At 44.1% G+C, this 14,197-nt stretch overlaps 1 protein-coding gene across 2 annotated transcripts in view; it reads left to right on the top strand.

The window, feature by feature from the left end:
* Nucleotides 1-14,197, top strand: part of RASGRP4 (RAS guanyl releasing protein 4) — a 54,372-nt gene that overhangs the window by 29,036 nt on the left and 11,139 nt on the right. The window contains exons 10-11 of one of the 2 annotated variants that reach the window (XM_077285742.1): nucleotides 63-143; nucleotides 576-683. In XM_077285742.1, coding sequence (XP_077141857.1) covers nucleotides 63-143; nucleotides 576-683 — 189 coding nt within the window. The remainder of the gene's footprint in view (nucleotides 1-62; nucleotides 144-575; nucleotides 684-14,197) is intronic. The other variant, XM_077285743.1, reaches the window with a different exon arrangement.

Raw genomic sequence — 14,197 nt, 5'->3', positions numbered from 1 at the left:
TTCCATTTATGATCGCTTTTTTCCACAGATTTCTTTAGACAAATGTTTACCTTTCTCTGTAGACATCTTTGGACACGTTTTATAAAGAAGATGAGATTTTCACCTTATCCTACACACGGGAACCACGCAGTTCTAAATTGATGGTAAGAATCTTGCCTCATGTTGTGCTTGAACTACATTTTAGGCTCAGGTTGGAGAATAACCACCAAATTATCTGGCCATCTAAAACAAGACTGGTCAGTAACACTTGGTTTAAAGATATGGACTGTGCTAGTATGTCTACGGTTAGCACACAACAGGATGAATGAAGTAGAGGTTCATGTGTGTCTGCGGACTGGGTTACATAAGAACACAGGATGTGTTGCGTCTAGGTTTACTGGCACCGACTACAGTTCGTGGAAGATCACGACATTAACTATTGCACAAGAAAATCCAAAGATTTCAAGGCGCAGCACACAAGAGTAAATAATCGCGCTACGGAAATTTTGGACTTCATCTAAGCATGCCTCTTTATATTGGTGGTGACCCATAATGAAGAAAGGTTCTTAATGTTTTGACTTTTCTTCTCCCATTAGCCCAGCACTCCAATTAAGCCCCCAGAAGTGATTCCAGACCGGACTCCAGTAGGATCTTTACAACTAGACCCTGAAAGCCTCAGCCACAGCATAGAGCAAATGGTGACTGTAAGTTTCCTTGGAAATGATGGACAACTAGTTGACATTTGGATGAGACAATGGAGCCAATCAACTATCTTTGGGTTGCGTCACCAATAACCTATTGAGCGTTATAGATGAATCTTTCTGTGTGTACAATGATTATCATTCTACAGTTAGGTCCATATATATTTGGACAGAGACAACATTTTTCCAATTTTGGTTATAAACATTACCACAATGAATTTTAAACAAAACAATTCAGATGCAGTTGAAGTTCAGACTTTCAGCTTTCATTTGAGGGTATCCACATTAAAATTGGATGAAGAGTTTAGGAGTTTCAACTCCTTAACATGTGCCACCCTGTTTTTAAAGGGACCAAAAGTAATTGGACAGATTCAATAATTTTAAATAAAATGTTCATTTCTAGTACTTGGTTGAAAACCCTCTGTTGGCAATGACTGCCTGAAGTCTTGAACTCATGGACATCACCAGACGCTGTGTTTCCTCCTTTTTGATGCTCTGCCAGGCCTTCACTGCGGTGGTTTTCAGTTGCTGTTTGTTTGTGGGCCTTTCTGTCTGAAGTTTACTCTTTAACAAGTGAAATGCATGCTCAATTGGGTTGAGATCAGGTGACTGACTTGGCCATTCAAGAATATTCCACTTCTTTGATTTAATAAACTCCTGGGTTGCTTTGGCATTATGTTTTGGGTCATTGTCCATCTGTAGTATGAAACGACGACCAATCAGTTTGGCTGCATTTGGCTGGATCTGAGCACACAGTATGTCTCGGAATACCTCAGAATTCATTCGGCTGCTTCTGTCCTGTGTCACATCATCAATAAACACTAGTGACCCAGTGCCACTGGCAGCCATGCATGCCCAAGCCATCACACTGCCTCCGCCGTGTTTTACAGATGATGTGGTATGCTTTGGGTCATGAGCTGTACCACGCCTTTGCCATGCTTTTCTCTTTCCATCATTCTGGTAGAGGTTGATCTTGGTTTCATCTGTCCAAAGAATGTTCTTCCAGAACTGTGCTGGCTTTTTTAGATGTTTTTTAGCAAAGTTCAGTCTAGCCTTTTTATTCTTGATGCTTATGGGTGGCTTGCACCGTGCAGTGAACCCTCTGTATTTACTTTCATGCAGTCTTCTCTTTATGGTAGATTTGGATATTGATACGCCTACCTCCTGGAGAGTGCTGTTCACTTGGTTGGCTGTTGTGAATGGATTTCTCCTCACCATGGAGATTATTCTGCGATCATCCACCACTGTTGTCTTCCGTGGGCGCCCAGGTCTTTTTGCATTGATGAGTTCACCAGTGCTTTCTTTCTTTCTCAGGATGTACCAAACTGTAGATTTTGCCACTCCTAATGTTGTAGCAATTTCTCGGATGGGTTTTTTGTGTTTTCGCAGCTTAAGGATGGCTTGATTCACCTGCAAGGAAAGCTCCTTTGACCGCATGTTTACTTCACAGCAAAACCTTACAAATGCAAACACCACACCTCAAATCAACTCCAGGCCCTTTATCTGCTTAATTGAGAATGACATAACGAAGGGATTGCCCACACCTGCCCATGAAATAGCCTTGGAGTCAATTGTCCAATTACTTTTGGTCCCTTTAAAAACAGGGTGGCACATGTTAAGGAGTTGAAACTCCTAAACCCTTCATCCGATTTTAATGTGGATACCCTCAAATGAAAGCTGAAAGTCTGAACTTCAACTGCATCTGAATTGTTTTGTTTAAAATTCATTGTGGTAATGTCTGTAACCAAAATTAGAAAAATGTTGTCTCTGTCCAAATATATATGGACCTAACTGTATATAGAGGAAGGGTGGCCCTAAGAATAATTTCTAGGGGTAGGACTAAAGAATTCCAGTCTGACTCTCATTTTCCAAAGTTCTAGCATGTAAGCCAAAATAGAACCCATAACCAGCAGTGTAACCAGAAAAGGTGCAGTGGTTGCAGTCGCACCAAAGCCCTTTGGCCAAAAAGATACCTTTGGCCCATATAAGAAGACCAATACAATTAAGGACCCGTAATAATTGGGAGATTAGTTGGAGATTTTGCATTGGGTCAACGAGCTTCAACTTATGCCACTGCCCATAACTATAGATGGTCTTGGTCTCCTCAGATCCTGTCTTAGATGCCCCCAAATAACGTAGCTGAAGCTTTATTTTAGGAATTTTTGTTGGCTTCAAAGATTTTCTGTCGCCCAGGGGAAGCCCCTCTATATTGTAGTAGATGTGAAGTACAGACATTACTCACTAGCTGTTAGTCAAGCACTAAAATGAGTCAGCTAGTTTACTCTTCACTTACACTTTGGCAACATCATAATTGATCTTCCACTTAAACTATGAGTTTACTTACCGTAAAAAAAAAAAAATATATATATGATGTTATATATGTTTAATTTTAGTTTCAAGTCCGCAGAAGACAAATAATGTATTATTAAATGTTGTAGTTATTTATTGCTTTGTTTTTTTTTAATAACTTTTCTAGGGGTGGCCATACTGTAGACACATACTCCCTGTATATAATTGCCTATATAAACAGTACACCAGAGGGTGCGGTGCTTTATGGCAGCTGCAATGAATTAGGAGTTAATTGAGAGAAAAGTGTTCACAGACTAATACAGGAAAAAATGAAGTACTACCACCAGGCAGGGCCTGGACAAGCTACTTTGGTGCCCTAGGCAGATGAAGCCGATGCCCCCTCCCCCAACATGAACCCTCAGACCCCATGTAAAGGAATGGATTAGAGACTAAGTTAACAAAACCCCTAACGCACCTCCTCTTCCCCACCCATGGGTCAAGTAACAAGGTCTGATGACCACTTCTACTAGAATTGTTACCTGTTTCACCAAAAAATACCAGCAACAGTTAAAAAAGTGGTGTACTTTAGAGGTGAGGCTCAACAGGGAGTGTGTTTTCATGAAATCATTCATTGCTTGCAGACCATAGTACACAATACTAGGGGAAAATAGCAATATTCATCCATGACGTCCTATATTTTAAGTGTCAAAATCAAGGAAAGTCATGGAAACTAATGTTACTTAACTATAATGGGGGCCGTTTGGTTTCAATTAACGTGTGCATCATTTGGCGTATACCCCAATGGAAGCTAAACAGTCTCTACTATAAAAGGATACGTATGATGGCTTTTATATCCGTCATGCAACAAATACAGTTTGCAACAAAACTGATGTTGGTTCTGGTGCCATATTCCTGTGTGGAAAGTAGTTCTGGTCTCGTATATCTGTACTAATGGTGGTTGTGGTGACATGTTCATGTAGTGATAATAGTGCATGAATACAGCACCAAAACAATTGATGGCTCTGGTGATGTATTCATGCAGTGATGATGGCTCTGGTGCTGTATTCATCACCGGAACCATCATCAGTACATGAATACAAAACAAAAATCATCATCATCATTTCTGTCCAGCCGCTTCACCGAAGCCTCCATCTTGTGCCAGTCATTACACTGGCTACCCATTCGCTACAGGGTCCAGTATAAACTCATCTCTCTCACCCACAAAGCCCTCCACAGTTCTGCACCGCCTTATATCTCCTCTCATCTCTGTATATCGCCCTACACGTGCCCTCCGTTCTACAAATGACCTAAGACTAACATCCCCCGTAATCCGAACCTCGCACCTCCGTCTCCAAGACTTCTCTCGTGCTGCGCCAGCTCTCTGGAATGCACTTCCCCAGACGATCAGACTGATACCTAGCCCCGACCTATTCAAGCGTGCTTTGAAAACCCATCTCTTCAAACAAGCCTACCACATCAACTACTCAGTAAACTAACTTTGCCCTGTTCCCTCCTTCCAAATATTATCTGCATCTGAATCTGCACCCTACTATTCATCTGTCTCCACACCCTCCATGCACATGATAACTGCACTTGATACTTGACTACTGCACTTAAACACACGGGCTGATGACCGGATCATGCAGCTTTATATGAAAATCCCTATTTATTATAATTGCCAGACCTGAAATAACAAGCACTTTTCACCTATTGTGTCCCCCCATTTCCATGTGAATTGTAAGCTTGCGAGCAGGGACCTCACTCCTATTGTCACTGTTTAAATTGTCTTAACTTGGATTGAATTTATTGTCTGTACATGTCCCCGCTTAATTGTAAAGTGCTGCTGAATATGTTGGCGCTATATAAATAAAAAATTATTATTATTATCATCAGTACATGAATACATCACCAGAGCCATGAACAGTAAATTAATAGGTAAATAGAACCACCATCAGTACATGAATATATCACCAGAACCACCATCAGTAGATAAATGCATCACCAGAACCACCATTAGTACATTAACCGCTTTCTGACTTCCGACGTACTATCCCGTCCATGTGCCCGGGCCCGTATGACCATGGACGGGATAGTACGTCGTAACCGATCGGCAGCGCACACGGGTGGTGTGCAGCCGATCGGGGCCGGGTGTCAACTGATTCTCACAGCTGACACCCGGCACTAAGTCCCAGGAACACTGCGATCAAACATGATTGCAGCGTTCCGGAGCCGGCACAGGGACTGACAGCCCCTCTGCCTTTGGATCGGAGACCCGATCACTGCCATAGAGAACCGATGTCGTCATGATGACATCCGGGTCTCCAGAGCTGAGAGACTTCCTGTCATGCGCAGTGCCTGTCAGGAAGTCTCTAAGGTTAGTGCATAGAAGCTGCAGCGCTGACAGCTTCTATAGCATGCAGATCTGCATGCTATAGAGGCGATCAGCCTACACAAAATGAGTGTCCCATAGTGGGACAAAGTGTAAAAATAAGAATGAATTTAAAAAAAAAAAAGTTTAATAATTGTAAAAATATTTAAAAAATTTAAAAAAATGTATTCGATCAATAAATAAATATTTGAATTTAAAAAAATCTAAACAATAGAAGCACACATTTAGTATTGCCGCGTCCGTAACGACCTGACCTATAAAACTGTCCCAATAGTTAACCCCTTTAGTGACCACTAAAAAAACAAGGCAAAAAAACAATGCTTTATCATACCGCTGAACAAAAAGTGGAATAACACGCAATCAAAAAGACGGATATAAATAACCATGGTGCCGCTGAAAACGTCATCTTGTCCCGCAAAAAACAAGTCCCCATACAGCATCATCAGCAAAAAAATAAAAAAGTTATAGCTCTCAGAATAAAGCGATGCAAAAATTATTATTTTTTATATAAAATAGTTTTTATTGTATAAAAGCGCCAAAACATAAAAAAAATCTAAATGAGGTATCGCTGTAATCGTACTGACCCGAAGAATAAAACTGCTTTATCAATTTTACCAATTGCGGAACGGTATAAACTCTCCGCCAAAAGAAATTCATGAATTGCTGGTTTTTGTTCATTCTGCCTCACAAAAATCGGAATAAAAAGCGATCAAAAAATGTCACGTGCCCTAAAATGGCACCAATAAAAACGTCAACTCGTCCCGCAAAAAACAAGACCTCACATGACTCTGTGGACCAAAAAATGGAAAAATTATAGCTCTCAAAATGTGGTGATGCAAAAACTATTTTTAGCAATAAAAAGCGTCTTTTAGTGTGTGATGGCTGCCAATCATAAAAATCCGCTAAAAAACCCGCTATAAAAGTAAATCAAACCCCCCTTCATCACCCCCTTAGTTAGGGAAAAATAATAAAATAAAAAAAAGTATTTATTTCCATTTTCCCATTAGGGTTAGGTTTGTGGTTAGGGGTGTGTTGGAGTTATAATAGGGGGGTTTCCATTGTTTAGGTACATCAGGGCTCTCCAAATGCAACATGACGCCCGCAGACCATGCCATTAAAGTCTGCATTCCAAAACGTCACTACTTCCCTTCCGAGCCCCGACGTGTGCCCAAACAGTAGTTTTCTCCCACATATGGGGTATCAACGTACTCAGGACAAATTGGACAACAACTTTTGGGGTCCAATTTCTCCTGTTACCCTTGGGAAAATAAAAAATTGGGGAGTAAAGGATCACGTTTGTGGAAAAAATATGATTTTTTTATTCTCACACTTGGGCACTATAAACTTCTGTGAACCACTTTGGGGGTCCAAAGTTCTCACAAAACATCTAGATAAGTTCCTTGGGGGGTGTAGTTTCCAAAATGGGGTCACTTGTGGGGGGTTTCCACTATTTAGGCACATCAGGGGCTCTCCAAACATGACAGTGTCCAATCTCAATTCGAGCCGATCTTGCATTTTAAAAGTCAAACGGCGCTCCTTCCCTTCCGAGCTCTGCCATGCGCCCAGTGGTTCACACACACACACACACACACACACACACACACACACACACACACACACACACAGTGTATCAGCGTACTCAGGACAGATTGCACAATAACTTTTGGGGTCCTGTTACCCTTGGGAAAAATAAAGTTGGGGGTGAAAATATGATTTTTGGGAATAAATATGATTTTTTAATTTAACGTCTCTACGTTATAAACTTCTGTGAAGCACTTGGGGGTTCAAAGTTTCCATCACACATCTAGATAAGTTCCGTGGGGGGTCTAGTATCCAAAATGAGGTCACTTGTGGGGTGTTTCCACTGTTTAGACACATCAGGGGCTCTCTAAAAGTGACATGACGTCCGATCTCAATTCCAGCCAATTTTGAGTTGAAAAAGTCAAACAGCGCTCCTTCCCTTCCGAGCTCTCCCGTGCGCCCAAACAGTGGTTTACCCCCACATATGGGGTATCAGCGTACTCAGGACAAATTGCACAATAACTTTTGGGGTCCATTTTCTCCTCTTACCCTTGGGAAAATAAAAAAATTGGATCTGAAATAATTTTTTGGTGAAAAAAAGTTAAATGCTCAATTTTTTTTTTTTTTTTTTAAACATTCCAAAAATTCCTGTGAAGCACTAGAAGGGTTAATAAACTTCTGGAATGTGTTTTTCAGCACCTTGAGGGGTGCAGTTTTTAGAATGGTGTCACACCTGGGTATTTTCTATCATACAGACCCCTCAAAGTGACTTCAAATGTGATGTGGTCCCTAAAAGAAAATGGTGTTGTAAAAATGAGAAATTGCTCGTCAACTTTTAAGGCTGCCGTCACACTAGCAGTATTTGGTAAGTATTTTACCTCAGTATTTGTAAGCCAAAACCAGGAGTGGAACAAATAGAGGAAAATTATAATAGAAACATATACACCACTTCTGTATTTATCACCCACTCCTGGTTTTGGCTCACAAATACTGATGTAAAATACTGACCAAATACTGCCAGTGTGACGGCAGCCTAACCCTTATAACTCCCTAACAAAAAAATACAGTTGAGTGCGGGGAAAAAGCTATGGCCGTGGCAAAGGCAGAGAGTGGGGTAAGCAGTGTCAGTGACTGTGTGCCCTGGCCATTACTGTACTGAGTGCCTGAGACCGGAGGATGGTGATGGGGGTGTTACTCCAAAAATGCACCCCCCTTAGGTAGGCAAGAGGAAGCACCTTAGGCAGGCACCTACCCCTTGTCCTGACCCTGTCTCCAGGCTTCCAGCAGTGTAATAGAGCTTTCACTTTACTTGCCTGCCTTTTAGTAATGAGAGGACTCTCAACATATCCCAATCCAATAAACCTTACAATTTTACACTGGCCCTTTAGGGTTATGCTTCACTCATACTCCTTGCTCTCTTTGTGACTTTTCAGTAGTTTTACTATCACCAAAATGAATGCAATGATAGATGATAGATGATAAAGGATCCACCATTCACAATAGGTGATGGCACAGCTCACCTCCTCCTCCTGTACAATGACTGATAACACCTCTATATAAAGTAGATAACACAGGATCCACCATTCACAATAGGTGATGTCACAGCTCACCTCCTTCTGTACAGTGACTGATAACACCTCTATATACAGTAGATAATACAGAATCCACCATTCACAATAGGTGATATCACAGCTCACCTCCTCCTCCTCCTGTACAATGACTGATAACTCCTCTATATACAGTAGATAACACAGGATCCACCATTCACAATAGGTGATGTCACAGATCACCTCCTTCTTTGCCCAGACCAAAGCATGCCTAGAAAACTGTCTTTTAGTAGTCAATGAGTTCTCATGAATCTATATCCACGTAGGTGTTGAAAACTGATTAGTGGGATGTATAAGGTGGGGCAGGATTGGGGGATATGTCGCCAGCAGTGAGGATGAGAAGAGAAAGGGAAAGCAGGTGGATGAAGGAGAAAAATCAGCTTATATTATATTTTAGTAGGTGAGGTCTGAAGTTAAAGAGCAGGTCTGCGGATAAAGCAAGGTGGGGGGGTGGGAGAGAGTTATTTGGTTTGAGGGTGCAGGGGTTTGGGGTTAGAGAAGGGGAGTGAAGATTAGTGGAGCAAAAACAGTGAGGGCAAATGTGAGCATGGTTAAAAAGCAGGGGAAGAAAAGAGGTAAGTGAAATTAGAAGACAGGGATTAGTCTCACCGTCTGGCCAATTTCTGGACTATTTCTGGTATATTTCTGATGATACACTTAAAAAGATGTCACTTTAAATGATGTCACATACAGTACAGACCAAAAGTTTGGACACACCTCATTTAAAGATTTTTCTGTATTTTCATGACTATGAAAATTGTACATTCACACTGAAGCCATCAAAACTATGAATTAACACATGTGGAATTATATACTTAACAAAAAAAGTGTGAAACAACTGAAAATATGTCTTATATTCTAGGTTCTTCAAAGTAGCCACCTTTTGCTTTGATGACTGCTTTGCACACTCTTGGCATTCTCTTGATGAGCTTCAAGAGGTAGTCACCAGGAATGGTCTTCCAACAATCTTGAAGGAGTTCCCATAGAAGCTTAGCACTTGTTGGCCCTTTTGCCTTCACTTTGCGGTCCAGCTCACCCCAAACCATCTCGATTGGGTTCAGGTCTGGTGACTGTGGAGGCCAGGTCATCTGGCGTAGCACCCCATCACTCTCCTTCTTGGTCAAATAGCCCTTACACAGCCTGGAGGTGTGTTTGGGGTCATTGTCCTGTTGAAAAATAAATGAAGGTCCAACTAAACGCAAACCGGATGGAATAGCATGCCGCTGCAAGATGCTGTGGTAGCCATGCTGGTTCAGTATGCCTTCAATTTTGAATAAATCCCCAACAGTGTCACCAGCAAAGCACCCCCACATCATTACACCTCCTCCTCCATGCTTCACGGTGGGAACCAGGCATGTAGAGCCCATCCGTTCACCTTTTCTGCGTCGCACAAAGACACGGTGGTTGGAACCAAAGATCTCAAATTTGGACTCCTCAGACCAAAGCACAGATTTCCACGGGTCTAATGTCCATTCCTTGTGTTCTTTAGCCCAAACAAGTCTCTGCTTGTTGCCTGTCCTTAGAAGTGGTTTCCTAGCAGCTATTTTACCATGAAGGCCTGCTGCACAAAGTCTCCTTTTAACAGTTGTTGTAGAGATGTGTCTGCTGCTAGAACTCTGTGTGGCAGTGACCTGGTCTCTAATCTGAGCTGCTGTTAACCTGCGATTTCTGAGGCTGGTGACTCGGATAAACTTATCCTCAGAAGCAGAGGTGACTCTTGGTCCTTTCCTGGGGCGGTCCTCATGTGAGCCAGTTTCTTTGTAGCTCTTGATGGTTTCTGTTACTGCACTTGGGGACACTTTAAGAAATGAAGGTCAGTAAGTCCGAAAAATTGGGAAAACTTTTAAAGTAATGATGGCCAATCGTTTTTCTTTACTTTGCTGCTTTTTTCTTGCCATAATACAAATTCTAACAGTCTATTCAGTAGGACTATCAGCTGTGTATCCACCAGACTTCTGCACAACACAACTGATGGTCCCAACCCCATTTATAAGGCAAGAAATCCCAATTATTAAACCTGACAGGGCACACCTGTGAAGTGAAAACCATTATCAGTGACTACATCTTGAAGCTCATCAAGAGAATGCCAAGAGTGTGCAAAGCAGTCAAAGCAAAAGGTGACTACTTTGAAGAACCTAGAATATAAGACATATTTTCAGTTGTTTCACACTTTTTTGTTAAGTATATATTTCCACATGTGTTAATTCATAGTTTTGATGCCTTCAGTGTGAATGTACAATTTTCAGTCATGAAGGTGTGTCCAAACTTTTGGTCCGTACTCAGGGCCGTATTTGCCACTAGGCACTTGAGGGCACGTGCCTAGGGCGGGGACAATGCAGGGGGCGGCACCTGAGCAAGTTTTTAAAAAAAAATATATATATATTTTTTTTAAAGTCCGGGGTTGCCCCGCCCACCCACCTCAGTCCTGGCTGCTGCTGGGGGAGGGGGTCTCGGGCGCAGGGCCGCCATCAGGGCATACTGACTACTGGATGGGGCAGAAATGGGTGTTGTACCTTTAAGCAGCAGCAGGCCCAAGTGCATCATGGTCCTGATGCCGGTCATGTGACACGCTGCGCGCTCTTCTTAATGTAGGAGCACTGGAGCAGACTGCAGAGAAGCAGGTCATGTTTGTGGGAGAAGGCTGCTGAGGAGAGGAGGTGAGAGGCTGGAGAGGAGGTGAGAGGCTGGAGAGGAGGTGAGAGGCTGGAGAGGAGGGGAGAGGCTGGAGAGGAGGGGAGAGGCTGGAGAGGAGGGGAGAGGCTGGAGAGGAGAGGCTGGAAAGGAGAGGAGAGGCTGGAAAGGAGAGGAGAGGCTGGAAAGGAGAGGCTGGAAAGGAGAGGAGAGGCTGGAAAGGAGAGGAGAGGCTGGAAAGGAGAGATGAGAGGCTGGAAAGGAGAGATGAGAGGCTGGTGAGGGGAGGCTGCTGAGAGGCTGGTGAGGGGAGGCTGCTGAGGAGAGGGGATGAGAGGCTGCTGAGGAGAGGGGATGAGAGGCTGCTGAGGAGAGGGGATGAGAGGCTGCTGAGGAGAGGGGATGAGAGGCTGGAAAGGAGGAGATGAGAGGCTGGAGAGGAGATGAGAGGCTGGAGAGGAGATGAGAGGCTGGAGAGGAGATGAGAGGCTGGAGAGGAGATGAGAGGCTGGAGAGGAGATGAGAGGCTGGAGAGGAGATGAGAGGCTGGAGAGGAAATGAGAGGCTGGAGAGGAGAGGCTGGAGAGGAGATGAGAGGCTGGAAAGGAGAGAAGAGAGGCTGGAAAGGAGAGATGAGAGGCTGGAAAGGAGAGATGAGAGGCTGGAAAGGAGAGATGAGAGGCTGGAGAGGAGATGAGAGGCTGCTAAGGAGATGAGAGGCTGGTAAGGAGAGGAGATGAGAGGCTGGAGAGGAGATGAGAGGCTGGAGAGGAGATGAGAGGCTGGAGAGGAGATGAGAGGCTGGAGAGGAGATGAGAGGCTGGAAAGGAGAGATGAGAGGCTGGAGAGGAGATGAGAGGCTGGAGAGGAGATGAGAGGCTGGAAAGGAGAGAAGAGAGGCTGGAAAGGAGAGATGAGAGGCTGGAAAGGAGAGATGAGAGGCTGGAGAGGAGATGAGAGGCTGCTAAGGAGATGAGAGGCTGGTAAGGAGAGGAGATGAGAGGCTGGAGAGGAGATGAGAGGCTGGAGAGGAGATGAGAGGCTGGAGAGGAGATGAGAGGCTGGAGAGGAGAGGCTGGTAAGGAGAGGAGATGAGAGGCTGGAAAGGAGGGGATGAGAGGCTGGAAAGGAGAGGGGATGAGAGGCTGGTAAGGAGATGAGAGGCTGGAAAGGAGAGATGAGAGACTGCTGAGGAGATGAGAGGCTGGTGAGGGGAGGCTGCTGAGGAGAAGAGAGACTGGTGAGGAGAGGGGAGGCTGCTGAGGAGATGAGAGGCTGCTGAGGTGAGGATATGAGAGGCTGCTGAGAGATGAGAGGCTGGTGAGGGGAGGCTGCTGAGATGAGAGGCTGGTGAGGGGAGGCTGCTGAGGAGGAGAGGCTGCTGAGGTGAGGCTGCTAAGGGGAGGATATGAGAGGCTGCTGAGGAGAGATGAGAGGCTGGTGAGGGGAGGCTGCTGAGGAGAGGAGATGAGAGGCTGGTGAGATGAGAGGCTGCTGATGTGAGTGAGGAGAGGGGAGGCTGCTAAGGGGAGGATATGAGAGGCTGGTGAGGAGAGGCTGGAGAGGGGAGGCTGCTGAGATGAGAGGCTGGTCTCATGCTGTATATGGGGAGGCTGTGTGGGGCTCATGCTGTATATAGGGAGGCTGTGTGGGGCTCATGCTGTATATAGGGAGGCTGTGTGGGGCTCATGCAGTGTATATGGGGAGGCTGTGTGGGGCTCATGCTGTATATAAGGGGCTGTAGGGGGTTTAAAGATATATAGGGGGTGTCAGCATACTTTATTCTGCTCAATATTAAGTGATACAATTAATATTAATTAATATGGAGTATAATTATTTTCATGCTATTGGTTCGGCCTCCACAACAGTCATGGTCTTTCATCTGGCCCCTCAGGAAAATAAATTGCTCACCCCTGATCTAGAGACATGGAGTGAGAAGCCCACAGACGATAGCAAGAGATTAGTCCGTTCTCTCACTAAATTACCCATCCAGCTCTTCAAACTATTCTCTCTGAAACGTCCGGCATTCCAGAGATAAACTTCCCTGTTTGCAGTCTGACTGATGCTGCCCGTGGTTTTGGTAGTATGAATCGACTGACAGGTTCCCCTTAAAAATCTGTCAGCCAAACCTTGCAACCGTGGCAGAATCAACTGACCATGTACTGTGTATGAGATCCACCAGATTCTCACATGACAACTAATGGAAAGGCGATTTTCTCCGTTCGCAGCAGATACTGCAGTTTTTCCGCATCTGTTGCGTAACATATCACTTACGGACCGGCAACTCTGCGTTCGGCCTCATTCATTCCCTATGGGACTTGCGGACATGTGCTGCACTTGAGGTGAGACAAAAAAAAAAAAAAAACACTGCTAGCAGCATTTTTTTTCCTGTTGCTGCAAGTACCGCATTTGCCGGATCGCAGCAAAACTGCAAGTGCTGCAAATCCCATAGGGAATGAATGAGGCCGAACACAGTGTTGCCATAAGTGATCCGTTACGGATGCAGAAAAACTGCCGGATCTGCCGCAAATGTCAAAAATCGCTGATGTGAAAGTAGCCTAAGTCACTGCCGATAGTGTCTGCATTAGTCATACTCGCCAATGGGGGAGGCAGCACGAAAAGTGCCTAGGACAGCAGAAACTCTAAATACGGCCCTGTCCGTACTGTATGACTAAAGTCAGATCTGACCAGCTCCATGCAACTTATACCATTCCGATAGTGATATGGAAAATATTTATAAAAAATGTAAAAAATTACAGTTATAAAAAAAAAAAAAAATCACGTTTAACTAAATTGTCAGGAAAATGTGCTAAAATACCTATATCAAAAAGTCAGCAGCACGGCCTCCTCCTGGACAGCTGGGAATATGACTTTGGGAAGTAGGATGTTAGGGTTATGCATCAGGTCTTGAGTGCAGTTTGTCAAATTCAACAAATAAATTTAGGCAGAGAGCCAGAGATCGCGGACACACACTCACTTCCTGACCACAGTTTCCTGTGCAAGTTTTATACACAGTGGGGATTGTGCTATAGGTAGAGTTTTTCTTAAAGCAGATTCTATCAACAACAAAAAAAAGGCCA

This window comes from Ranitomeya variabilis, chromosome 2, assembly GCF_051348905.1.
Source record: "Ranitomeya variabilis isolate aRanVar5 chromosome 2, aRanVar5.hap1, whole genome shotgun sequence".
Taxonomy (NCBI): domain Eukaryota; kingdom Metazoa; phylum Chordata; class Amphibia; order Anura; family Dendrobatidae; genus Ranitomeya; species Ranitomeya variabilis.
Note: the sequence above shows the minus strand (reverse complement) of the source record. Positions and strands in the feature narration are given on the sequence as shown.